Below are 25,469 nucleotides of genomic sequence, written 5' to 3'. Positions count from 1 at the left end.
GGAGCCAAGTGCCATAAAGACAGAAGGCGAAGCGGCTTGTTATTATTCTTTCTGAGAGGTGAGCAGACTGAGATCAATGGCTACAGCGGTTCCCCTCCCCGCCACATCTATGGCCCAGTAAAGCACAAAAGGCTACACAGCACCGGGCCGCAGTCACACATTTGAACAGTTCCAGGGGCCTTTGAACACAGCTGCCAAGAATAATTTCCCACATGCAAAATTCCCCACAAAGCCACAAAGTCATGCAAACTTCAGACCGCGTCTGCCCAGAGCATCAGTGGAAAAACAGACCTTTTGTCAATAAAGTTTTCTATTTCTTTACTAATTAATTACTCTAGAATATGGGGAAATTTTCCCCAAAATATACAGCTTTCAGAAAGATGAGAGTAACAGTTTGTATTAAATGTAGTTTTTTTTCAAATGTAACACGCATTTTTGTTTAGAATTAATGCTTACAGCATTTAGATCAAATTTAAATTTTAAAATATGTCTCAAGACAAATAGGATTTGACTTGAAACAACAGCATTTGCCAACAAAAATACATAAACTGTATTTAACATACATGTCTTTAGCTGAGAAGCAACAAAGGCGAGACAGAGCAGCTACTTAACTGCAGTAATAGAGCAGTGGTATGAAATATATATTACTATAAAGTGAAATGAAGGCTTAAAGTGGGAGAAAATTGAGACGCATTATTACTTCAAATTGTAGTTGCAAAGTCTCTATAACAGGATAAATCCTGCCTTTTTTAAAGGCCGCTGGAGTCTGTCAAGAGTGTCTCTTTTCAGATATTTCCCCTCGCCATTCCAATCTGCTGATATTTCTCTTGGACGGCGAATTAAGAGTGAATCATTTCGAGCCATGTGAAGAAGTGCTGGAGCCATTACACATCATGTGCAATTCAAGCCAGTCAAAGAAAATAGATGTCAGTTATAATTGAGTTTTGCTGAATGACCATATCAAGCAGATTTTGCTCAATTTCATATGAGCCGCCCGGCCACCCAGAGGCATAATTCTAGTGTGGTGAGGGAGTTATTCAGCCTGTAATAACACCTGTTTAAGGCAGTGGAAACTGTCAGATTTATGGATTTCAAATACTGACACAAACCAAATTATGCACTATTGCTCCAAAATATATCAAATTTAAATTGCCAGAACATACACATGCTTTTCTTCTGCTGGCATACAGAGATTGCCTTCTATCCACAAAAAATGAGCAAAACATTACCGGTACTCTCTGGAAAATTTTGAGCATCTATAAAGGGAAGAAGTATGAGGACTTTTTGAGACATAAGAGAAAGATCATGTTGCATGTTGAATGCTGCGCTTGTAAAGTTACTGGGAGATTTGAGGCTGTGCCTTTTTGGTATGGACAGAATAATCAGCCTATTTTTCACTAGACTGATCCACCATCCAAGGCAGTATTTCCATGGCACAAAGCGCACAGCTACTTGATGATGTAGGCTGTAAATGGGTCTATGGAGCACAACTGTACATGTTTTATTATAACCTTTACATGTCTGATATTATACATATTCACAATAAAACATAAACATCTTTTCAAAAGGCTACTGTATAAAATAGACTGGGGGAAAATGTGCTTTTTATCATGAACGTGTACATCCAAAACAAAGTTACCCAACAGAAAAGACAGCTTTTTTTTACCGATAGAAGATTTTTTTCAGTCTGTATTGAGTTTCGACATTATGTTAAACTTGCAGGTCTGTGCACATACTTGGCCAGGTCTTATCTGAAAACAAGCACTGATTGGGTTAGACAAAGAAGAGTATCCTCAGACGGACTTTGATAGAGTAAACAAAGGCTGGATTCAGCTGCAGAGGAGCTGTAATTCTGCAGAGTTGGAGCTTAGCGAGGGTGCTGCCACAACCTTTTTCTCCAAAGCATCCTGTCCTTTGATCTTCAGGTTGACAAACTTGATCTTCCATCTATTGTTCTCCAGAGGGGAACTGATGAGCCCAAATATTTGTTCAAAGATGCCCAGACACACTCCATCTCTGTGGATGGTCCCAGCTACAGCCACCAGTACTAGACCATGAGGGGAGGCCAGGACATTGAGGCCATAGGGCTCCAGATTGGGACTCAGGACCAAGCGTTCTTCCTTCGTTAGAGCAAGCAGACGCAGGTTAACCAGTTCAGCACCAAGGAACTTCTCCCTCTGTTTGCTGCCAGCACTGAGGAAGAGATACAATACTACTATCATCAGTTTAGCTATTTTATTGTCTCTTCCAAGTAACTCCTCCTACAACAAGAGTCAAGTTCCACTTTCATTTTCTTAGATAATTGTATATTGTATGAAATGTATTTCAGTGGTATCACAATATATATATAATAGAAAGGAGACAGTAAATGATCTCCATGTGATTCATTTCAGCACTCTCATTTTAGTGTCTAATTTTCTGGAATGAATTCTTTGCATTGGATTTTTCCATATTGTGCCAATTTAAAACAGGTGTTTACTGCAACACTTACCAGGAAACTAGATGTAGTTTCACATCAGGCCAGAAGTGTTGTGGTCCCCAATCTTGTGGCTGCTGGCCTAGTGAGGGGTTCTGACTGTTTAAGAGCTGGAAGAACCACTGGCAGAACTGCTTCCCAAGAGCCTGTGGGTTGAAGTCCTCCTTAGTCTTCATTTGTCTGTCCTCTGATGTTTCTGTGACTGTGCTCTGATGACTCTCATTTGGCTCTTGTGGTAATCTTTTAGTAATGTCGGTCTAAAAGAAACAAAATGTTGTCATACAGAAAGACATGCACTGCACCGATCTGTCCGTATCATACTTACTTCCCCAGAAGACCAAAGCTCCAGTGTTCTCTTTACCAGCTGGTGTTTCTCGCTGTTAGGGGACATCACCACCCCCTCTTTAACTAAATACTTGAATATGAGATCACGTTGAACCTTCTTCCTTTTTAAGAACTCCTCGGCATTTTTAGTAAAGGATAGAATTGTGTCCGTAGCCTCTGGTCAAAAGAGATAGTTCATGTTTTTACTAGATCTCACAAAAACGCAAAACATAACAACAAATTTAACAGCTCGTAGCGTATGTATGTTTTTTTTAAAAAGTTAGTTCCACCAGGCCATAACCGGTGAAGTCGTACGAAGATCTTTTTTTACGAAGTGTTTCCATATTGTTCGTTTTGTCTAACAAATAAAAGCTAACGTAGCCAACGCTAATATTGTCCTAGCTTGCATTCAGTATCAGTCAAATATTAAAAACATACCTGTAAAACTTTCAACCACTATGAGTTTATTCGTAATCGTGTCACAAAGAGAAAGTATGCTGCTTGTTGTCATTAAATTCAATATATCTTTACAGCCAGCTCGCTCTGATTCTGAAAGTCCTGACATCTTGAAATGTTTACAACAGTTATATGGTCATGTCCTTCTAAAAACCGGTCCGTACAGCAACAAATATCGGGTCACCAACAGTTCCGGGTGCTGCGGCAATTTTTCGGCAATTTAAACGTAGGATTTAGTATAATATGCCTTTAAAACGCAGTATTCGTTCTTAAAGAATCTGTATTCGATTAAATGTACAAATAGGGATGCCATAATACATATCATTCCCTCTTGGCAGAGAACAGCAAAGAACCGCTTTACGTGTCTTTTTTAAATTTCATATAAAAGAGGACTAAAAGTAGAGTGTACGAGGCACAGTGAAGGCATCATTGGCTAGCGAATTTAATCCACGCCCCTGAAAATAGCTAAAATGAACTAGCCTGCGGAGAGAAGACACATTGTGTTCCACGCTTTTCTTTCATATCATGCGTTTTGATTGCCAGGATTAAGGAGCAGCTTGACATCCTACGCGCACATCCAGTGGTGGCTGAAAGGTATCGTACCATTGTCAATAATACGTTTTAATGACGATTCTTTCTGTGTTGTAACCATTGGAGTTTCACGTTCTTTAATTAGTTGTCTACTCAATGAGTTGCCAAATATTGTAATAAATAATGTGTGACAAAAATAATTAGTACGCATTAACATTCTTGTTTGTTGTTCTTTGTAATTTACCTAATTTTAAAAATAATTCTTCATTGTCGAATATTCTAATTAAAAAATAGTTATATTCTGCTTGAACATTTTTCCAGTTTCTTTAAGGAAGTTACCTGCAAATTAAACTTTGGACATTGAGCTTCCCTCCAAACCAAAAGAGCTTTTGAGAAGTTGCACAAACATCTACTGCAACACACGGAAATGTTTTGAGCCGATTATAATAAAGTCGCCCTTCAGGCCTCCAATGTCTACTTGGTTATTGTACTCAGAAGTGTTGCAATGAATCTTGGGCGGAACTATTGGTTTTGCTCATGCGCTGATGAAAGAGGCAACTGTGCCAATCATTTCACAAGTCAGACAGCAAAGGCGTCTTAATTACAGTCTAAAGACTAGAAGTAAGTATATTACTTGCGGGAAAGTATCTACTAACTCAAAAATAGTTCCGCCTGTATCCAGTATTGAGGCCTAAATGCTGTGCTGTGTAACTGACACACAATATACTTCCAACCCATCACAATTCTACTGGTTTCTGTCTTCTCTCTGTTGCTGCAGATGGGAGAGTTTGAAAAGAGCCCTTTGGGCCGGGTAACGGTCTACTCCATCCAGGGCTGCCCACACTGTGTGCAGGCCAAAGCCACCCTGGGGCGTTTAGCAGTACCAGTGCGTGATGTTGATATTGGAAGGCATCCAGAGCTGCGTGCGAGGGTGAAGGAGCTGACAGGACGCAGCACAGTCCCTCAGATCTTCTTCAACGGCGTCCATGTCGGGGGAAATGATGATCTCCAGAAATTGGTGAGAATGGGCACCACCTCAAAGAACAGTGCTGGAATCCTAACTGGTGTCCAGGGTTGTGCCTTAGCGTTATTTGTGCTCCCACAGGATGCTGAGGAGCTGCAGAGGCTGGTGAATCTAGTCAAGGAGGAGCCTCTTCCCGCAGATGCACCGCCGCTTCCAGATGACGACCAATCAGAGAGCACGACTGGAGAGACTGATGGCGGTGAGAGAATCTCTTGGCACCACCAAACATTCACTTGAGATCAGGGCATTAATATGCTTTTGTAGTTTGGCTGATAAAATATGACGAGTTTGGGCCCCAAAGCAAGCTTGAGCTTTAATGAGGGATGCTTGTTTTTCTGCAAGTGATCAATCAGAAGGCCTAGAGCGCCTCATCATCACGCCATCATCACCCTAATCATGGTCATGGTGTCAGTATTTTGACCAACATCCATACAGACGGCTGATATGGGTGTGAACATGTGCATCTTTGTGTGGCTTGGCATATTCCTGCCCTGACAGATTTTATGTGTGAGAGAGATGAGTTGGCGGACCTGGTAGAGGACCTCAAACATGGCAGTGTGATTGGCAGCCATTGGAGAAGCCTGACGTTATACAAAAAGAGCTTCTCAGGCGAACAGCTGCTTGACTGGCTGCAGGAAAAGAAGGGTATGGGTAAGTAAGACGGCAGCACCGCAGTAAAACAGGCGCTCTTGTCAACGCAGCGTCGTCAGTTTAGTTTCAAAGTGTTGTGAAATACAGATCAGGTAATACTGTGGCCGTTTATGTGCCAGACAGGGCTGCGGCCTGTAAAACTGGACAAGCTTTGTTACAGAAGAAGTACATGGTCAGTGTGAGAGGCAGTGGGCAGCAGGAGGCAAAGTTTGAAGACACGAAAGACACCGCGGACAGATTATTTAGGCTTCTGGAGGACGACCCACATTCAGCCCTGAATGCAGGACAGACGGCCACTTGCAGTCCCATCCAGGGTAGGTCATGACTGGGCCAGGCTCACAGCAGGCTGAAGGACTCTCTCCTCTCTTTGGGTTTCAGTGCGTTTGTGTTTGATTTGAAGGAGCTCAAGGGAGGTCTTGATGATAGCCATACATTTATAACTCATCTCAGAGAAGCTACCATTATCATCATCATCATTCATGTCCATCTCTGTAACGGCTAATAAAAGTCATTCTGATCTGTAAAGAGGGCAAATTCTAAAATAAACTACAGTAAAAAGTTTTTTGAGCACAGTTATATTATCCACGCTCTATTTCCTGGTTTTCTGTGGCTGTTCTTGTCCTCTTTTAAACTCATTATTTCTTTTTTCCTCCACAGTGCTGTTTAAGGATAGTTACTCTGAATTGGTGTATTAACTTGATATAACCTCTCGAGGCTGAGAAGCTCATCAACACTTCATCAAAATGGGAATAATATTCCCTTGTTTTCCCATCCTTGAGTGCTTGACTTTATCTGCACTGCTTAATAGTAGTAATTTATTTTGTTCATTATCAAGCTTAGCTGTTTGTTTTTAATGTGTTGAGAGTAGGTCTCCCACAAGAGGAATGTGATGTTTCTCTTTTTGAAATCCAGGCGTTTATCCAGGATGTAATGCTGTTATTGACGCTGCTCTCTGCTCACCTCTGTCCCAGCTTCTGAGCTCTCTCTGCTCTTGCGGGAACTGATTCTAAAATTGTACTCTGAACATCTCTCTGCTGACGGAAAGGTAATCCCCACACTACCCCGTATCCATTCAGCGTCACCTGTGTTCCTTTGCTCCCCCCTTGTTGCCGTTGACTGAGCCCCGCGTGTGCCGTCCCTGCAGTCCGTGGACTACAAAGGCATGTCAGCGAACCCCGCCTTCCAGCGCTACGCTGAGCTAGCCATCCAGCTACAGAGGGTGGAGCTGCTTTCGCTCAGTCGGGAGGAGAAGCTGGCATTTTTTATCAACATCTACAACGCCTTGGTCATCCATGGGTACCTACGACTTGGAGCCCCCACCAACATGTGGCAACGATACAGAGTAGGACCAGGACCTCATAGCCTCCCTCATCTTTATTGATGGGCATTTTGTATCGACTCATGTATCAGTGTTTGAACATGATTGCAAAGTAATCCTAACACCATGTCTCTCTTTCTACTTTTTGTAGTTCTTTAATTACGTGAGCTACCTGATTGGAGGAGAAGTCTTCACACTGCAGGACATTGAAAACGGTGTCCTGCGAGGGAACAGCAAAGGCATGGCACAGCTCCGCAGACCCTTCTCCAAAACAGACCCTCGCTTACAAGTATTGGATCATTCTGTCAAACCCCCAAATCATATTCTTTTACACAGGATTAACTTTGCCTTGTAATACACTGTGCTGTCCATTAGGTGGCGCTGTCGGACGCTGAGCCTCTCATTCATTTTGCCCTGAACTGCGGAGCAAAAGGCTGCCCACCAATCAAAACCTATACTCCACAGGTAAACAGAAGAGGCCCTGTGATACATCCCCGCAAGGAGTTGGTCATCAGTATGTATCTGTTGAGTGATTAAACATTAAATCTGCTCCATCAGGATATTGACAGCCAGCTTCGAACAGCTGCCGAGGCCTTCCTGGAGAACGATGACGCCTGCGTGGTGGATTCTGGGAAAAAAGAAGTGCGACTCAGTCAGATATTTAAGTGGTACAAGGCCGACTTTGGTGGCACTGATGAGAAGGTGAGTGGATATTGTTTGGTTGTTTTATACAGGACAACAAGCTGATTCTGTTTGTAGCGTCGTCTCATCAATGTCCACCTTCTTTCTTTGCAGTTGCTGAAGTGGATTGTGGAGCACATGGGTGATTCTCCGAAGAAGACCAGCCTGCAGGGGGTCATTTCCGACGGGAAGACTAAAGTCAGCTTCCTCCCATATGACTGGAGCAGCAACAGTAGCCACTGAAGTACTCTTACTACTACTCTTTGCAATCATGCACTTTTACGCAGCTACATTTCTAAAAAGAAAAAAATGTGATGGACCTCGTAGTGGCTGTTTTTATGCAGTAAACTGATCCTCAACCCCCAAATATTTATGCAAAACCAACTCTTCATCCAAACGACATAGAGGTGGTTTGTGGAATCTGATTAAACAAGCTATGCTGTCATTTTAAACCAAACAAAATAAATATCAGGGCCTTTTCTAAATTTAGTTTTTAATTTTTAAATGTGAAGAGTGAGTGTAGAGGGAAAGAATAATAAGCATAAAAGCCAGGTGAGATATTTAGAAGTGTGGTGTAGAAATGTTTCCTATATTCTTTTTGTGTCACAAACCTGCCAATTTGCCCAGAGATTCTGGAGCTCTGCTTCAGTGGAGGTTTACAGTTTTTTTGCTTTATGGTTTTGAATGGGAGGCTGCTGGTGGGGGGAAGGTGTCACTGTAGTAGTAGTAAACGTTGTCAGTCATACAATGGTCATATATTTTAGGGTAAATTTACAGAGAAATCTGAAGTGAGCGGTTGTTTCGCGCTTTAGCGCCTCCAGAAAATGTTTCAATCTGCTACACGACACCTCTTTTTATACAAGTCTTCCAACTGGGAAAAAGTGCTACTTCTGTTTTTATTCACACTAATTTCTACTGCGTTGGGATGTGCTCTTTGCATGTTTGTACTGTTTTCCCAAAGAAAGAGAACCTGCACCATAAGAGAACGAGGCGCTGCTTAGCTGGAATCAGGAGAAAGGTTCAGTGGACGAGGTCTTGATACCTTCACATGACCTTTAACCCCGGCAGCATCCTACATTTAACACTTTTCACGTCAGGATTTTTATTTGAGTCGATAGTTTAAGGGTTGTTATCTCAGGTCTAAACCAAACAAGCAGGGCTGAGGGCTACTGCATCGGATCGGGGTTATTGCTCTTTACAGAACGTGAATAAGTGTAAATAGTGAAAAAGCCGTTCAAAGTCGTGCACATCTGAATTAATAACAAATCACCTGTTGTGTGGGGAGTTTAGTTTAATAGCGTGCATGTCCTAAACCATCTGAATGACAGTGGTTTGCATCCTCGTTGCCACCCGTCGGGGACTTTGCCTGTAAACTGTGGGTCAAAATGCACATGGAGTCATAGCGGAGTGCTCGTTTCCTAATGCTCATGCCTTCAGTGACCAGCACTACTATGATAAGGTGATCGGATCGACGGCTAGTTCCCGTCTTTATTGCCGTCTACTTCCTGTGTACCAGATTTATTACTTTACTACACCAGCATGGGGACACTCAGTGGCTCAGATGTAACCCATCTAAGGATGACGACTCATGGCATTTTGTTTGCTACGTTCTCCAGATTAGCCTCGATCAGGTTAATTTGATCGCAAATGTTTTTAAGAAGCAAATCTATTTTCCTGTGTCCTGCACAACATCACGAAGAAAAAAATATGCAATGCTTGATAAAAATAAAACGAGTCTAAGCCTGTAGTTTTCTCTCTTCTCTTAACAATGCACAACCCCCCCCAAAAAAACATTTTAACACATTTTATCCAAACAAATTCAATGATTTTATTTATTTCTTACGAAAAATAGATGAGATCGTTTACTTTTACAAATCCAAATAATCTACATTTTTACATATAAATAAGCATTAAAAAATATTACTTGAACACAATATCTACAACCCAACATGTAATAATTACAGGATGAAATAGGCTGAAACAAAAAAGTCTTCGATGTAAACTGGCCGTTTCATGCGTGTCAATAATACACTGGATGCGTTTGCGTTGCGTCTCCGAAACCCGAAAAAAGTTTAAACTGTGCAGAACAAACTCGCCTTCAAAATATATCAGTAAGGGGGGGAGCTAGCTACCGACTGGTGCCGTGGCAGAGCTTTGGACCCTGGCGTGGTTCAAGTCAGACTTGGCTAAACACATTTTTTGTGTTGGCATTGGTGACCCCTCTGCTCCTCTCTGATGTGGGGTCCCACAGGGCTCATTTCATGGCCCTTTCCTTTTCACCATTTGCTCCACACTGAGGAAGAGTGGATTTCTTTCTAATGTTATGCTGAGTCAAATTTATGTCCCTCTTAAAAAGCTTATCAAAAAGCTCATTTCTTGACAACATAAAAGGCCGGACTGCCTTCAAGGTTGTTTCATTTTAATGAAAGAAAGATGGAAGTGATGGATTCTGGTGGCACCACTGGGGTTTGGCCCAGTAGGCCAAACAAACCGAGGGACTAAAATAGATCCTCAGATCAGGGCTGCCAAATCCCGATCAGCCAATTCTTCCACGGCAGGAATGAAACAGTAACTCGCACCTTAATCACCGCTCGGCTGGACGACTGTAGAAATACAGTCCAGTTGACAAAGAAAACTACCTTGGATTACTGTAATGCACCGTAGGCGGGGGTTAGCAGGGACTCCATCAACCCCCTCCACATGGTGCTGTGCTTTTAAAGACCAGGACATTCCCCCAATATTAGCCTCACTGCACTGGCTGCCCATCCCCGCCCCTGTGCACCCACCCAGCCGCGCTCTCTGATCAGCTGAGCAGCTGCCCCCAGGGTCCCAACATCAGCTCCGGAATTCTGGAACCTTCTGCCACATCTCATCAAGAAGGCCTCCTACTGATCTGAATTCAAATCTTTTCTTACAACCCATTTCTTCGCCTTGACCTTTGCCACCACATAAGACGTTGAATTTGTTTTTTGCTTTTCTTAGTCTGGCTTTTTTTTTAAAAATTGATTTTAACTTTGTGTTGTTTCCACTTGTGTTTTGGTTCTGTGCAGCACTTTGGGGAACTGTGTTTAATTTGAATGTGCTTTACAAATAAATTTGGTTTGTATAGAAATAATGGAATTATCCACAGTAGAGGCATATCCTTCAGCTCCTCTGGATGGGAAAATAATGTCTTTCTTTGTGGCTCATTTTTTACACTACAAACTGGTAATATTGCACAATGGTATGGGAATTATTTTACTGCCACGAGGTCTCATTTTCAGCTTTCTGCCCGACACCAGCTGAGGACGCAGCTGGGGTGTAATACTGACGGCGGAGGACGGAGCGGACACGCAACACAGCTCCAGAACATAAACGCATCCGGTGTAAATGAGGGTTTACGCTATAAATCCAACATTGATCTAATATTGGCACCAGTAAGTGAATTCTATATTGTACAGAATAATCTGTAACACCTGGATCGTGGCCGTGCTGACAGATTCACGCCTTGACGGGTGAACAAAGGCAGGTGTAATCCTGCTGAACGCCGACATGCACTTCAGCTCTGACGAATGGAACCTGGACATGCCTGCTTCATTCGGAAGACAATGATACACTATATTTCCAAAAGTATTTGGCCACCTGCCTTGACTCACATGTGAACTTAAGTGCCATCCCATTCCTAACCCATAGGGTTCACTATGATGTCGGCCCACCTTTTGCAGCTATTACAGCTTCAACTCTTCTGGGAAGGCTGTCCACAAGGTTGCGGAGTGCGTTTATAGGAATTTTCGACCATTCTTCCAAAAGCGCATTGGTGAGGTCACACACCGATGTTGGGGGAGAAGGCCTGGCTCTCAGTCTCCGCTCTAATTCCTCCCAAAGGGGTTCTATCGGGTTCAGGTCAGGACTCAGTGCAGGCCAGTGAAGTTCATCCACACCAGACTCTGTCATCCATGTGGACCTTGCTTGGTGCACAGTCATGTTGGAAGAGGAAGAGGCCCGTTCCAAACTGTTCCCACAAGGTTGGGAGCATGGAATTGTCCAAAATGTTTTGGTATCCTGGAGCATTCCAAGTTCCTTTCACTGGAACTAAGGGGCCAACCGCACGCCATAATAAAAGTTTACGTGGCCCACCACTTCGTGGCTGAGTTGCTGTTGTTCCCAAACTCTTCCATTTTCTTATAATAAAGCCGACAGTTGATTTTGGAATATTTAGGAGTAAGGAAATTTCACGGCTGGCCCATTCTTTCACAAATGTTTGTAGAAACAGTCTCCATGCCTAAGTGCTCGGTTTCATACACCTGTGGCCGGGCCAAGTGACACCTGATTCTGATCATTTGGATGGGTGGTCAAATACTTTTGGCAATACAGTGATCCCTCGCTATATCGCGTTTCATCTTTCACGGCTTCGCTGCTTCACGGATTTTTTTTGCGAGTCGTTCATTGCAGTTCTCAAATATAATCGAAGGTGGCATATCCGTTTATAAAAATCTTCTTGCTCAGAAAAAGAAAGAGCGCCAACAACTGCCCATAACAATGTTCTTCTCTGGGAGAAAGACTCCTGCGCCTTCAGTAGAAACAGACGCTCCAGCGGAGCGGAGTCAGGACGCAGAGGCACAGCTGGGACTGAAATACGCCAGTGACAATGTTTCCAACCTTGTATTACTATATTAAAATTATTGTTTTAAACAAATTTTGGGCTTTAAAACAGGTTTTGATTTTTGGTTTCATTCTATAGTTCAGTATTGCATTGTAAAATAATAAAAAAAAAATAAAGCTGACTACTTCACGGATTTCACTTTTCGCGTGTTATTTTTGGAACGCAACTCCCGCGATAAACGAGGGATCACTGTATAGCGTAGTCAAATGAATACTGATATAATGATCCAGTTGGCAGACAGATTCTAACACTGCTGTGAACATTGCTCATATGCGCCATCAGTAGCATCAGCTATTAAGACTCATCTTTGGCATCACTTTGAAGGGGAACAGCTCTTAAAAAGAGCAGAAGATTCTAGAGAATGTCCATAATGCGAACAGTGAAGTGAAGAAACATGACTTAATATATTGCTTTGAAGCCAATTCGACAAACTAAATTGTCATAATGAAAAAAGTAGAGCACACAAAGTCTGAGGTTCCAGTGTTCGTGGTCTTGAATCCTTGTCTTGAGCCGGAGACCACTCGAGTTCACCGTAGTTAACCTTAAAATAAAGAACATGAGATGTAAAATCATAGACTAAACGTTGGCTGCTACCTAAACTGCTGACTCATCGTACTGTTATGGAGAAAAGGATTAGTTTTCTCCCCGTGCTGTTGCCTTCAGAGGAATGAGACGGAAGCTTCAGTCTTACTTGCCAACAACACGTCCACAGTGTGAGCTCCAAAATGTGAGCCTTGACAAGGTTTATTAGCACACGAACATGTAAGATTACAGTAAGTGTCACATGATAAAACCAAGCATGATATAATACAGAAGGAACATATAAGAAAATGGGGGATGGAGTGTCACAGGATGGACAGGCTGTCCCCTGCTCTCCCGAGGTGATAGAACATCAGTTAAAGCAGGTCAGGGTTCTGCACAGGAGTGATAGTAAGCAGTTACAGCATCGCTATATGAACAGTTTGAACCTAACAGTACTTACTTTCGTCGTCAGAGTCGAAGCCGAACAGTGCCGAGCACGTGTTGAGGGCCTGGTGTTTCTGAAGCTCCTCGACGCTGCTGAATGAAGACAGACATTTGTTGCAGCGCGTCCTCATCTTTTGTTCTCGTGCTTCGCTCTTCTTCTGCTCGTCCTTCGCTTCCAAGGTCTCTTTTCTCTTGTAGCTCCAGTACATATTTATCCTGGGAGGGGGCTCCTCAGTGGTCCTCCTCTTGCGCATGGAGAGGACGGACTCGTCCAGGTAGGTCGAGGGTGGGGGCCGGACGAAGGGGGCTTTTACAAAAGTTGCATAGGAGGGATCTTTGGGGTGGAAAGATTTATGCTCAGTGATGTGGGGCTCTCCGAGGGACTTCTGGATTCCCTCGGACAAAGTGGACATGTCCTCAACTACTCTGACATTCAAAGGGTCCACGACGAGCGGTGGCTTGTTTCGACGGCTTTTGCTCGATGACTCTCCAGCACCGTCACCATCACCAGCACCAGCACCAGCACCAGCGCCATCACCCGCCTGGGAGGAGGAGAACGCTACGGTGGACTCTGGGTTTGCCACCTTGTCCTCACACCCATTAACAGCAGCTTTGCCTCCATCACTGACCTCGGTTTTGGCCGAGTGATTATCCAACGTGGGCCGGTTTTTACCCTCCACAGCTCTGGCCTGTTGGAGGGCGGCTTGATTACAAGACGGTTCCCGCTGTTCTTTTTTATTCTGCAGCCAGATCTCCTCCACCTTCACCCTCTGTTTCCACGGAGCTTCAGCGCTTTGCACCTTCTGTCTCACCTGCAGCTCCTCCCTCTGAGGCGCCGGGACGTAGTGTCTCCATTCGTGGTCGTGAAGACACTGAAGATTGGGAAAGAGCGTCTCGCAGTCTGTGAACCGACACTGAGGCCTGAAGGGTTGGTGGCTACTGACGTGGTCTTTTAGCTCCTGCTGTGTTAAGAAGCGCATGTTACACTCCAAGTGGTAGCAGAAATGTTGAAGAGGAGCGTAGTGGAGCTTCATGTGGTCCTTATAGTGCTCCAGAAACTGTATATTTCTATTAGAAGAAAACAATAAATGTAAAAGTTTCAAACACAACATTAAATAGTGTTATTTACGAACCATCTCATTAATCATAATTGTGCGTTAAAGCTGAAACGCTCACAGTGAAACCACGACATCACTCACGTCTTACCTGGAGCACAGAATGCACTTGTGCTTGCACCACATAAAGGTCTTCTCCAGCACCTTCTCTTCACTGATGTGATATTTGATCGCGTGCTTGGTGAGCGTGCTGTTGATCTTTAAGAAAACTTTGTCGCAGGATTCCGAGGGACACAGGTGGTAAATGCTGTCCGCGCCGTCGACAGCCTCTCCGTCTGGCGTCTCTTTCCCATCCGTTTCCTGCAGATGGGGATCTTTTATAATCACCATTCCATCTTTAATGACCACTTGGTCGTCCTGGAAGTCGGCCTGCTTGAACGTATTTGCGTTCGGGTTCTTGCCCTTGCTGTGAAGCACAGATGTCTTTTTGATGAGAGTGCGCAGGTTCCTGATGATTCGATTTTCTCTTTTGAGGGTCGGCACTTTCTTTTTGCTCTTAGTTATTTGGTTGGTTTTCTGGTTGGAAACGGGGGTCTCGTTTTCGTCCCGGGGCTGATTCAGATTTGCCCCTTTATCCGATTTTCCATTAGTGGCTTTGGTATCCACCGAGGCGGTCTCCTTGTCCGATGGTTTATCTTTGTCCATCTGATCAATGTGCTCAAGAATATGTTTTTTGGCAGAGGAAAACTGATGTAATCGTTTCCCACAGAGTATGCATCGGATTTTGCCACCCCTCAGGTGTGAGAGAGCGTGCCTCATTACATTCAAGCCTTTGTAGTCTTTGTGGCACGATTTGCAGTGGTGCCTCACGTGAGCATATTTCTGAGTACGGAGGGCTTTGTCCCTCCATGTCTGTGTGGACATTCCCTGGAGAGGAAAAGATCATTAAAATCGGCACCTTTAAAACATTTGTCACCTTTCCAAGATTACAAACAGGATATGATGTCATTATCGTTACTGACTGACCTCGGTGTCGGACATTTCTGTTTCCTCTGTGGTCTGAGCTTCCGGTTCGGTGTCATCGTTGAGTTCTTCTGATGCAGAGAACTCAGGAGGCTGTGCGTCTTCCCCGTCAGGGCGATTTAACCTAATACAGTAGCTGTGCACCTGCTCCACTGGAAAACTGGACATGTCAAAAGATTCACTGTCAAATGAGGCATCGGCTTCAACTGCTGGAGTCGCTTGGGGTCCGTTTGGAGGATTTTCCCGGGAATTGAGCTGCGTTTGAGACGTCTCTCGACTCTGTGGAAGAATGCTGCAGCCGAAGTCCATGTCAGTATTTTCCTCAAAGCCGCTGTCTTTCTCAGGATTATCTTCCTGCTGAAGCTGGTGGTTGAACGCCTCACCCTGGTGCTGAAGTTCATTTTTCAGGACAGGCATACCCATCAAATGTCCATCTGTGTCAGTGATCTTCTCCAAACTGAACTCTGTGCTGAATATTTCATTATCAGGGTAGCAGAGCTCTAGTTTCTGTAAAGACCTCCACAGCCGCTTTCTCCCTCTACCTCTGATCTTCTTCTCTGGTACCGTTGGTATCAGCTCCAGTCTTGGAAGACCCTGCAGCCATCTTTTCTTCCTGCCTTTCCTTTTCAAGATTTGGCTCTTCACACATCGCGACAAGTATTCCCTCTTTCTGTTCAGAGGCAGTTTTAGGGAAGCGGAATTGTCTGTGCAGGTGTGATTGTGTCTCAGTGAATAGCCAGTGAGTTTACTTCCAGGAGATTTGAGATTATATCTAAACTCTGGATCTTTACAAAGGTCTCCCTCGTCGTCAGATTTTGACTGTCGCCTCCGTCGTAATCTTCTCCTCCATTTTCTCCTCTTCAGAGGTGCATCGCTGGATGCGTCAACGCGATTTTCAACCGCCGCATTATTACGGTGTTTTATCGGGCGTTCTTGCTTCTCCACTGCTTCAATGGTCTGGCAAGAATCAAGAGCTTTAGTGCAGTCATAGAGGCAGTTGTTTAATAAAAGCTCTTTGCTACATTCATTCTCCTCTTCCTCCTCCATTTCACTGAGAACAGCAGCCTTCAGGACTTTGTCACTCATCAGTTCCATGCAGTGAGCTCTGAGAGTCAGGAGGTTCCAGAACTCAGGGTCGAAACACAGGCGTTCTTTCAACATCTGGAAAACAAAGGTGTTGAACTTTGTTATGCAAAAAATGGCGCTACGACATCGATTAAAGCCCCGACTTTCGCCCTCCTACCTGCAGAATGTGGAACCGAACATTTGTCCGGACAGGGCTGTTGTTAGGGTGTGGTTCCTGGTCAGGAAGCATGTAGAGCAGGCAGACGGTTCTGTAAGCTTCCAGGCTGCGTTCCTGGCAGAAGACCAGCAGCGCACAGGCGCGGCAGATCTCGAGGTCATGAGGCAACAGGAAAGCGATGGTCTTGCACACCAAGGATGGAGTCACAACATCAGCCTGCATGTCGCACAGCTGCAGAGCTCGGGTACAGAGCTCCAGACAGACATGGACGCCTTCACCGCCCAGCTATCCAAAGCAAAGATAGACACAATTAAAAGATATCAACAATGATCTGATATTCACTATATGTAACTTTAATAACCATATATTGTTTAATTATTGAGACCATGAGAAAAGCAGCTCCCCTGTCCCCAGAGGGCACTTTTCATGATGGGTGCATTCTATAGCGCAACTGCGATAATTAAAAAACAGATATTATCATAATGAATATGACTAGCGAGCTACCTCAAGGCAGTATAGCTTGAAAGTTATCAGAACGCAGGTTGCATTTGATTGATCAGTAGCTGCTTATTTAGCAACTGAGGGATGGGCTTTTATTATTATATTCTATGCTATATTCCATCATGATTCAGCTCCTGAGCCTAAGTTAACAGGTCAACGTGAGGCCACGGGCGCCCACTGTGTGTGTGTGTGTGTGTGTGTGCTCGCTGAGTGCACGAGAAATGATTAACACTTCATCAGTCACACATTCTCGTGGTTTAATTAGAGGCATAAACCTGGGCCAGAGGGGGCTGATTTACTTCACACATCACTTTATTTATGTACCACTGTCATCGTGACTGTTTTAAAAAAAAAAATAATAAAATAATCTGATATATATTTTTTTATTTTTTTTTAAATTGCAAACTCCACCTTTAAAAGTCAAGGGTGATAAGCAATTAATCCAATCAATAGGACGTTCAACCGACTGAAATCCACCAGGACGGGAAATGAAAGGAAATGATCCTCTCCGAAGCATTTCTAGTTTGATCAGTTTACAAACTAAAATGTAGTCGTTACCTCTGTGGTGACCAGCTTGATGAAGGGGAAGATGGCTCTGACATTAGTCGCAGACGAAGCTAAATCCAAGCACTCAGCCAAGAAGCCTTGTCTGCTAGGATGAGCCCTGAGATGTAACCTGCTCCAGATAAACACCAGGTCCCTGCAGGAGGCCGACCAGGACAAAAACATCTCTATCACTTGCTGCTACGCTGCTGCATTAATGCCTTCGCTCAGGAAACAGCAGACGTGCCTGAATCTCAGGTGATGGGTGCAGATATTGAGACTCATCGAAAAAATAATAATAGTGAAAGTAATATCCCACAGGAACTTTGGTGATTTCTTACCAGATATAGTACATATCTCCATTGTGCAGCTGATGCTTGAGGAAAGTTTTGCACATTGAAAGCAGCAGCTCATCTTTTTCGACACTCTCTGTGTTGCAGATAATCTCCACTGCGTCGCGGCCATCTATCTCTGCTATCTAATGAAGACAGTGAACGGCGAGACAACGTGCAGTTTATTCAGGCTCTAATTAAGCTGGTTCACTTCAGCAGAATGCAGTCTCCACTTGCTTCCCATTTTCCCTCCTTAATGATTTTCAAATCAATCTTTGCCACTTTACCTCTTTGTGAAGATGCTCATGCAGTGAGCCTTTGTACAGACAGGTCAGGTAGGCTTGGCGGAAATACAGATGCTTCCCTGCTTCGCAATTCTCCAAGCAGCTTTTAGACAGAGCCTTGGCCTCTTGTATGCGTTCGCAGGCTTGCAGGTAGCGCACTCGTAGCTCAAAGAAAACCAGCAACTCTGAGCTCAAGTAGTCCTCAACTGGACAGGATGGAGTGATGCGTTCAGGATCAAACACACAATTCAGGAACACTTGTGCTGCTGTCAGTAAGATTCAGCAAGCTGACAACTGAGGCAGCTGCGCAGTTCTGTTACAAATGCGGATCCAAAACCCAAAGGGCCTTTCTTTATTAGCTGCAAATATCACACTAAATCTAACATACATATTTCTAAAGTGGGTGTTAGATTTAACATTTTGCAAGGAAGCAAAATCTCACCCATCTGCATTTGATTTTGTCATTACAAAGAGCTTTTGTGGTTCCACTAGAATACTCAAAAGAAGTATTTCATCTCTATTTAAGCCAAAAGGTTACACAGCAAACTACCCACTGATGCTGCCTCAGAGGGGAGAACATGCTCTCTCTGGTCACTGACCTACCCTCTTTTGCTGGCAAGTTCTCCTCCTTGAGGATCCTCTGAAGCACCGGGTTCTCCCAGGGGCCACCTGCTTTAATGATCTGCTTCACGTGATGAAGGTAGATGTTCCTGTGCCGACGGAGCTGAGAGTGGCACTCCTGCAGAAAACGCTTGATTTAGAGACTCTTCAGCTCATATTGAATTATAGTTCCAGGCTGACATTTTAAGTTCAGATAAGCAGTCGTTCTTTCTATTTATTATTTCTTATTTGTGTAGCGTGTTTGGTCACTACTGCTGTCTGCAAACATTCAAAATAATCAATCTGGAACAAAATCATACATTCTGGTTGTGATATTACAAATGAGACTAGTTTAATCACCAAATAGTTGCCTGTCCATCAGCAATACTTCTGCCTTTTCCTGTCTGCATCTAAGATCTTTTATGTTTCCAAGGTTCTTCTGGTACATGATAAGGCAGAGGTACCAGATGCTTTTGTGTTTCTCCATGCTAGCAACAGCCCCTCACGTCCAGTATGCAATTAGCATGCAAGTCATATTAGATGCTTTTGCTAATAAATCTGTGCTCTCCTGACCATTCAACATTCAATGAAGTCTTTTTCGACACATTAAACTTCCATTAACGTGATGCAGCTCTGGACGTGGGCTTGTTTATGTTTTCAACCAATGACGTGTGGAATTGATCGACACAACAGGAGTTGTTCTCACCTGGAATGAATCGAGGATGTCTTTTAAAGGCTTTTCCAAAAATTCTTCTTTGCTAAAAAACAGCAACAACTCAAAGAAGCTCCTGCAAGGTAAAGAAGGATCATTCGTTCAGAACAGCTGGTGACTTCAGTGGAGGACACATAATGATAATCGGCCTCTCGTCTCGTCTTCTTAACTGCTTCATCCCTTTCGGGGTCAAGGGAGGGTGCACATATGGGTGAAGGCACGGTCCACCCCTGGATGAGTCACCAGTTCATCATGGGGCCTTATGTGAGCATTTGTGGGTTCGGTACCTTGCTCATGGGTACCTCGGAAGTGCTCTGAAGGTGTTCTGGCACCTTTCCCTGCTACCAGAACACTAAAGCTCGAACTGAGAACCCTCCACTGCTCAGCCCAGTCTTTCACAGGCTGAAATACCACCACCCATAATGGGGCTGGTTTTCCCCATTCCCGACCAAGCAAATACCAAGTGTCTTCACGCGTTCACACGTGATGTTTACCTTAGAGGAGCGGGCTGTTGAGATTATCAAAGCGCACCACACACAGTACAATCAAAACTGCTCAACGGCTGCTTTTTTATCTTCATGTGTTCTCTTCTGATTAAAAAGATCGTTATGCATGTAACCCACTTTAGAGAGAGAGAGAGAGAGAGAGAGAGAGAGAGAGAGATAAGTACGTACAGGGCAAGGCTGCTGAGGACATAATGGACGTGCTGGCAGTCATTGGGGAAGGCGGCCGTGGCTTTGGTAAAGCTGCAGAGAGCGCTCCACAGCACCTTCAGCTGAGGAAGAGGGACCTGCCAGTGACTCGTGTATTCCTCAACCAACTGTTGGGGGGGAAAACACACATACGCTTGTGATATTACCAATCTAGATATGTGACCATTTATTCATAACAGTAACCTTTTTTATTCCCACTGTCACATCCCAATGCATTAGCTCCTACGGTGTGTTGAGTATGATTGATTCAGACATTGTAAGAGTAAATAACGGCAATAATAAATGGAGTTTGCAGGTGCGTTGTTTAATCCAAACAGTATGTGATATCTTATTTAAAGATGCGTATACTAAGCAACCAATTGAGAACCGGCAACTTGTTTGTAAATAGGAAATATCAATTAACAACTGACCAATACACAGAAGTTTAATGAATTATTGGTATTGTTACAGCAACACAAAAGCGTCTACTTGACTTGTTAGCTAAACAAAATTGAATTAAAATGTTGCGTCAGACAGCATCAGAAATACATGATGTTACCGTGGTAGGGGTATATTACATATTCTGTTGGGTTTTAAAATGTATTTACAATCAACCATGTAACCGTCCTAGCAACACAAGTGCATTCATATGCACAGCTAAGCTGACAGCTAACGTTAACGCGCATTGCTAGCGTTAGCATTAAACACGCACCGAGTGTTTGGGTCGTCTAAAATTTTAAAACTTACCTCACAAAATTCAGAGCAATAGCTTTTGCTCCTCGGTGTCGATCCGTCACTGCAATGCCTTTTACACAAGGTGTCCAGAGCTAATTCAAGCCCGTCTGTTTCTAAATCACTCTCGCTGTCCGCCATACTGTCTGCCATATCCAGCGCATACGCGGATGCCAGGTTCGCTCGTCCACATCCCCCTTTACGCATACAAACTGTCCGAGACAAAATAACAAATATCTGGCAACCATTTGCTTGTAACGCTATCAATAAAGTTTTATTTTCTTATCAACATCTATCTATCTATCTATCTATCTATCTATCTATCTATCTATCTATCTATCTATCTATCTATCTGCACCTTTTACTTAGTTAATAAAGCAATAATATATTGTTGTGTTGTATATCCATATTCTATTGTATAAGTATGTTTTGATTGTTCATAAGACAGAGTTGTATTGGAACATCTTTTTCTTTACTGATCAACTTAAGGGGGAGAAAAAACTAATGTCATCTAGCATCAAAATTATCTGCCATCTGTTTTTAAAGCATAATTAAAAAACTGAATTTCAATTAAGGAATTCCATTAGTATGACTGCATAAATTTACAGTTTAAGTAGAAATGAGTTCCTCCGGCACAATACACTGCATACATTGTGTAAAGAAAATATCACTGCCCAGGAGAAACGCAAGTTGTTTTCATGCCAATCAGCTGAAGCTGTATGGAAGAAAGAAAAGACTCATTTATGCCTGGTGCTTGTGCTCCCTGTGGAGCGCTCATCCACACATGCAGTTGTTTTTGTGCTGTGTGGAGACAGATTTTATGACAGCTGTAAACTCAGTGGGTTTGGGAATGCACTCCAAACACTTTCATGCGAAGTGAATTTTTAACAAGCGCCTTTTTGAGTGGCATATGGATTAGGAAACTTCTTCTGCCTGGGATGCTTTTTTTTTTGCTTTTTTTGGCAGTGGCAACCAAAGATGCCTGACAGGAGTCAAAACACCACCGCCTTCTTTACCAAAATATGGTCAACATCTAATTAAATGGTTGAAAGAAATCTATATTTCCTGCACAGTCCAGGGCATCAGTAGGGTTGAACAGGAGGGGTGTTTGTTATGAAAGGCAAGACTTGAAATAGTGGTTCCAATCTAACAACATGCCATGTCTGTTAATTAAATAAATAATCGTAATCATCACAATTATAAGCGCAAGGTAAATTGTGGGGTTCCTAAAACCATAGACTGAAATTACTGTATTCTTGTTGCGGCATTCTCTTGATTGTGGCTCAATCAAAATATAGCTTATTTGGAAGTTTCATATTTTCCAATTATTTTCCTTCTCAGGGTCCTTTTCACTGCTCAGCACAGTTCTGCTCTCTAATACTCAGTTATGCATCTGTTCAATTGTATCCATCACGATAAAAATCACAATAAAAGCCCAAATTTTAATGGGCAATAAACATGGTCAACATCTACAGCTAACTGAATTTGGAGACCTCCTTTATGTTAGATAATTAATGTTTGCATATCGCATTCTGGGCTTTGCATCTGGACAATTTGATAGTCCTGACTGAGGCACATTTTTAATGCCATCCAGTGTACAGTTACAACAAGAGTAACAGAAAATGGGCAACGAAGACTCGCTGTGAAGCTTCCGCAAGTTCATTTGCAAATAGAGAAACTGTAGATGTAGAACTTGGGGGTGCTTGAACTAACAAAGTAACAATCAAGAAGAAGAAAAGAACTCAAAATGCATAAAACAAACCAGTAATATAATTTTAAACGGGGCGATATGAGTGCCTTATAATATGGCTAATACTTAAAGGCAAAATAAGAGGCACGCATATTTTGGTCCAATCTCTTTATTTGCGCGGGTTTGTATGAACAAGACTCATGTTAATCAATGTCTTTGTTCTCATGGTGACGCTGCCTCACGGTCAAATAAAAACAAGTCCTTCTGTTGACCACAAGGGGGCACATTTACATCAGATTTTTACGTTAAGAATTCGGAGATTTTAGTGCATCGTATCAGGATTAACGTACACGTATAAAATATACTTTAATTCATTCCATTCTTTACACACACACGGACCCACCCACCCACCTTTACACACACACACACACAGGGACACACTACACTCATAATTGCGGTCCCCACTGTGAAAATAATAGTTAAAAATAAGAGAAGAGTAGATCAATGTCATACAAATGAGAGGTCTGTTATGAACACAGTGGTAGACAATGACAGGAACAGCATACAAATACTGGTCAGAAATGCATTTAAGTTTATATTGTCTCTCTGGGATACATACACCCTCACATTGACTCATCAACAGTTTCCAACAACATGTGGCCTTTTGGAGGCAGTGAAGAAATAGTACTTCTATTCCTAGGATATGAGTAGGATTAATGTAATGAGGATTTCTCCACCAGTGGTTTTCACATCCATTATTACCTAATTCTGCTCCTGGAGTGTGGGAGTGTAAAGGACTGGGGACTTTTAATGGCTCCAGAAGAGAAAATAAACTGCAAGGGTGGACTGAAAAGAAAACAAACAGCTGTTCTTATGCAGGGTTCCAGTTATCATTTATTGGTAATCATAAATGTAATGGGTTTCTTTTACTTAATAAATACAGGCAATAAATTTTCATTTTTTTGGATGGTGAAAAATAAATTCATTATCATTCTGTGCATGGTTTCCATGGACCAATATCAGGGGTGGAAAGTGGTTATTTCTGCAGGAGATGTTAACAAGAGTCACAACAGGGAATGCTTTAGTATTTTACACATGTTCAGCCAGAAGCCTGGACTCAATAGAGGGAAGTCATTAGAGGGAACGAAGTGGTCAGCTATTTCCAGACCTTTAAATGGGAGTGATCACTAATGCACAGAGCCCAGACCTCGCAAAGGTCAGAGATGGTCCAATTTTTAAAAACCGACATGTCTCTGTCCCTTCAGACACACCAATTAACATCCAGGAAATCTCAGGCTCTTCTATTAACAGCAGGACGAGGAGTTCAATGTGCAACTTGGCTGAAAAGCTCACTGCTGAGCTAGTGTCATTTAAGCTGTGGAGCGTCTGCTGAAGTGTCTGGAAATGGGTGTCAGTCCTTTTCCTCTTGAGATTCTTCGCACTCAGGTGCACTGAGTCGTTTCGCTTTCTCGACAAAGATATTAATTTGCTTTCATGTGTATGTATGCTAGTATACAGTAATGGTGTGAGCCTGCACAATTATGACCATCAGAGGTAATGACTGCACCGTACGAGTCTTTGGAAAGCTTTTTTGAAGTCTTCGTTAAAGATGGTGTAGATAAGTGGATTGATGAGCGAGTTGATGTAGCCCAACCACGTCAGAAAGTCAGCCATCTCCACTGACGTATAGCACGAATTGCACGTATTAACAATTACTTCCTTGACAAAAAACGGTAGCCAGCAGATGATGAAGGCCCCGATAATCAAGCCCAGTGTGTAGGCAGCCTTGCGTTCGCGTGAGCCCGAAATGCGCGGTCCCTGGTTAAACTGACTGCGACGTGACTCGCTGCGTGACTCGAACCGGCGTGACTCAAACAGCCGTGACTTGCCCTGGAGGGATTTTTTGGGTGCGCGCATCCTTTCACGTGGCGGTTCCTCCGTCGAGGGATCGGAGGACTTTTCTGCCGGGCTGAGAGGCTCTGGACTTCGAGGTCCGCCGTCGAGGTCGCCATCTCCGGCTGGGTAGGTTGAGGGGATCATGCTTCCATTGGTCATGCAGGAGTGACGACTCGCCCGGCTGGCCTCCCTTCGCATGTAGAGGGTCTGAGCGGCCCGATAGATTTTATAATAGAGGATGAGAATGAGCAGCAGTGGGATGTAAAAGGCTCCAAAGGTGGAGTACAAGGTAAAGGCGATGTGATGGTGGATGATGATGCACTGGTCTTCCTGCTCCGAATCCTCGGTGAAGTGACGCCACAGTAGAGGAGGAAGCGAGATGAGGATGGACAGAAGCCACACCACAGCCACCATCTGCCCGGCCATGGCGCCCGTTCGTTTGCGGGAGTACTCCACTGCGTCGGTGATGGCCCTGTAACGGTCGATGGCAATCGCAGCGAGGTGCAGGATGGAGCAGGTGCAACAGGTGACGTCCACGCTCAACCAGATGGTGCACATCACCTGACCCATGACCCAAGTCTCTTTTTGGATGTACACGATACTGAAGGGCATAACCAGCACGGCGACCAGCAGGTCGGTCACCGCTAACGAGCAGATGAGGTAGTTAGCCGGGTGGTGCAACTTGCGCGTGACCGCGATGGCGGTGATCACCAGGCAGTTGAGGAACGTAGTCAGAACAGCCACAATGAAGAGGGTTACTGTGAGCAGGATCTTCCTGGGTGGGAGTTTAGGGGTCCCTAGGGTGTCATTACCACTGCCGTTTGCTGCAAACACCCCCTCAGTAAAATTGAAGAAATCCATTCTGAAAGAAAGAGGAGCATAAGACATCAAGGAGCTCAGGAGCTTTGTTTTACAAGACAAATAATACTGATCTTATTGTATTATTCAGAGAAGATTTCATTAAAAGAGTTGGCATTTGTGCACAAATCTTCTAAATCAATGCTATTTGCCTGAGGAAGAGTTAACGTACAGCGGTAGGCCAGGTGCTATTTACCCCAGTTATGCTTAACTAGCAATGATATTGAGATCCCGAAGGA

General features: G+C 43.6%; 4 protein-coding genes across 9 annotated transcripts in view; 1 reads left to right on the top strand and 3 right to left on the bottom strand.

The window, feature by feature from the left end:
- Window positions 1-1,473: 1,473 nt before the first annotated feature.
- c1h3orf38 (chromosome 1 C3orf38 homolog) lies at window positions 1,474-3,426 on the bottom strand. The gene is made up of 4 exons (XM_003962016.3): window positions 3,239-3,426; window positions 2,802-2,977; window positions 2,492-2,733; window positions 1,474-2,193 (listed from the first exon to the last, which is right to left on the bottom strand). Exons 1-4 carry the CDS (start codon window positions 3,363-3,365, stop codon window positions 1,830-1,832), a joined length of 909 nt encoding a protein of 302 aa, XP_003962065.1. The 5' UTR covers window positions 3,366-3,426; the 3' UTR covers window positions 1,474-1,829.
- Window positions 3,427-3,692: 266 nt separating this feature from the next.
- Window positions 3,693-9,208, top strand: LOC101069498 (uncharacterized). 3 transcript variants are annotated; one of them, XM_003962008.3, is made up of 11 exons: window positions 3,693-3,850; window positions 4,566-4,805; window positions 4,893-5,010; window positions 5,310-5,462; window positions 5,582-5,776; window positions 6,434-6,507; window positions 6,607-6,804; window positions 6,932-7,069; window positions 7,156-7,245; window positions 7,339-7,482; window positions 7,576-9,208. In XM_003962008.3, the coding sequence occupies exons 2-11, from the start codon at window positions 4,566-4,568 to the stop codon at window positions 7,702-7,704; spliced, it is 1,479 nt and encodes a 492-aa protein (XP_003962057.1). In that variant the 5' UTR covers window positions 3,693-3,850; the 3' UTR covers window positions 7,705-9,208. The 3 variants fall into 3 exon arrangements, with proteins under 3 accessions (XP_003962057.1, XP_029695463.1, XP_011609337.1); XM_029839603.1 differs by lacking the exon at window positions 5,582-5,776; XM_011611035.2 differs by lacking the exons at window positions 5,310-5,462; window positions 5,582-5,776.
- A 2,978-nt stretch (window positions 9,209-12,186) lies between these two features.
- On the bottom strand, window positions 12,187-20,961 carry LOC105417425 (zinc finger protein 292-like). Of its 3 annotated transcripts, none has more exons than XM_011611045.2 (12): window positions 20,802-20,961; window positions 20,037-20,182; window positions 19,357-19,438; window positions 18,654-18,789; window positions 18,054-18,256; window positions 17,776-17,912; window positions 17,450-17,591; window positions 16,391-16,675; window positions 15,151-16,308; window positions 14,276-15,051; window positions 13,086-14,137; window positions 12,187-12,644 (listed from the first exon to the last, which is right to left on the bottom strand). In XM_011611045.2, the coding sequence occupies exons 1-12, from the start codon at window positions 20,937-20,939 to the stop codon at window positions 12,640-12,642; spliced, it is 4,260 nt and encodes a 1,419-aa protein (XP_011609347.2). In that variant the 5' UTR covers window positions 20,940-20,961; the 3' UTR covers window positions 12,187-12,639. The 3 variants fall into 3 exon arrangements, with proteins under 3 accessions (XP_011609347.2, XP_011609351.2, XP_029702638.1); XM_011611049.2 differs by lacking the exon at window positions 12,187-12,644 and adding an exon at window positions 12,742-13,017; XM_029846778.1 differs by lacking the exons at window positions 12,187-12,644; window positions 19,357-19,438; window positions 20,037-20,182; window positions 20,802-20,961 and adding an exon at window positions 12,743-13,017 and having other exon boundaries at window positions 18,650-18,786.
- Window positions 20,962-22,570: 1,609 nt separating this feature from the next.
- htr1fa (5-hydroxytryptamine (serotonin) receptor 1Fa) overlaps window positions 22,571-25,469 on the bottom strand; it is a 33,399-nt gene continuing 30,500 nt past the window's right edge. For both annotated transcript variants that reach the window (XM_029851073.1, XM_029851071.1), the window contains exon 3: window positions 22,571-25,234. In XM_029851073.1, the coding sequence (XP_029706933.1) occupies window positions 24,025-25,233 (1,209 nt within the window). In that variant the 5' untranslated portion in view covers window position 25,234 and the 3' untranslated portion in view covers window positions 22,571-24,024. The remainder of the gene's footprint in view (window positions 25,235-25,469) is intronic.

Source organism: Takifugu rubripes, chromosome 1, assembly GCF_901000725.2.
Source record: "Takifugu rubripes chromosome 1, fTakRub1.2, whole genome shotgun sequence".
NCBI classification, from domain to species: Eukaryota; Metazoa; Chordata; class Actinopteri; order Tetraodontiformes; family Tetraodontidae; genus Takifugu; species Takifugu rubripes.
The sequence above is the reverse complement of the archived record's forward strand: the minus strand, read 5'-3'. Positions and strand labels throughout refer to the sequence as shown.

Excerpts from the sequence above, each read along its gene's own strand:
- c1h3orf38 (XM_003962016.3), bottom strand. The coding sequence starts at position 3,365 with ATGTCAGGACTTTCAGAATCAGAGCGAGCTGGCTGTAAAGATATATTG. Across the intron at positions 2,978-3,238 it reads AGTGGTTGAAAGTTTTACAG|AGGCTACGGACACAATTCTA; the intron begins GTATGTTTTTAA and ends TCTTTTGACCAG. Across the intron at positions 2,734-2,801 it reads AGCTTTGGTCTTCTGGGGAA|ACCGACATTACTAAAAGATT; the intron begins GTAAGTATGATA and ends TGTTTCTTTTAG.
- LOC101069498 (XM_003962008.3), top strand. The coding sequence starts at position 4,566 with ATGGGAGAGTTTGAAAAGAGCCCTTTGGGCCGGGTAACGGTCTACTCC. Across the intron at positions 4,806-4,892 it reads ATGATGATCTCCAGAAATTG|GATGCTGAGGAGCTGCAGAG; the intron begins GTGAGAATGGGC and ends GTGCTCCCACAG. Across the intron at positions 5,011-5,309 it reads GACTGGAGAGACTGATGGCG|ATTTTATGTGTGAGAGAGAT; the intron begins GTGAGAGAATCT and ends CTGCCCTGACAG.
- LOC105417425 (XM_011611049.2), bottom strand. The coding sequence starts at position 20,939 with ATGGCAGACAGTATGGCGGACAGCGAGAGTGATTTAGAAACAGACGGG. Across the intron at positions 18,257-18,653 it reads GAACTTGCCAGCAAAAGAGG|TTGAGGACTACTTGAGCTCA; the intron begins GTAGGTCAGTGA and ends CATCCTGTCCAG. Across the intron at positions 15,052-15,150 it reads CAGAAATGTCCGACACCGAG|GGAATGTCCACACAGACATG; the intron begins GTCAGTCAGTAA and ends TTTCCTCTCCAG.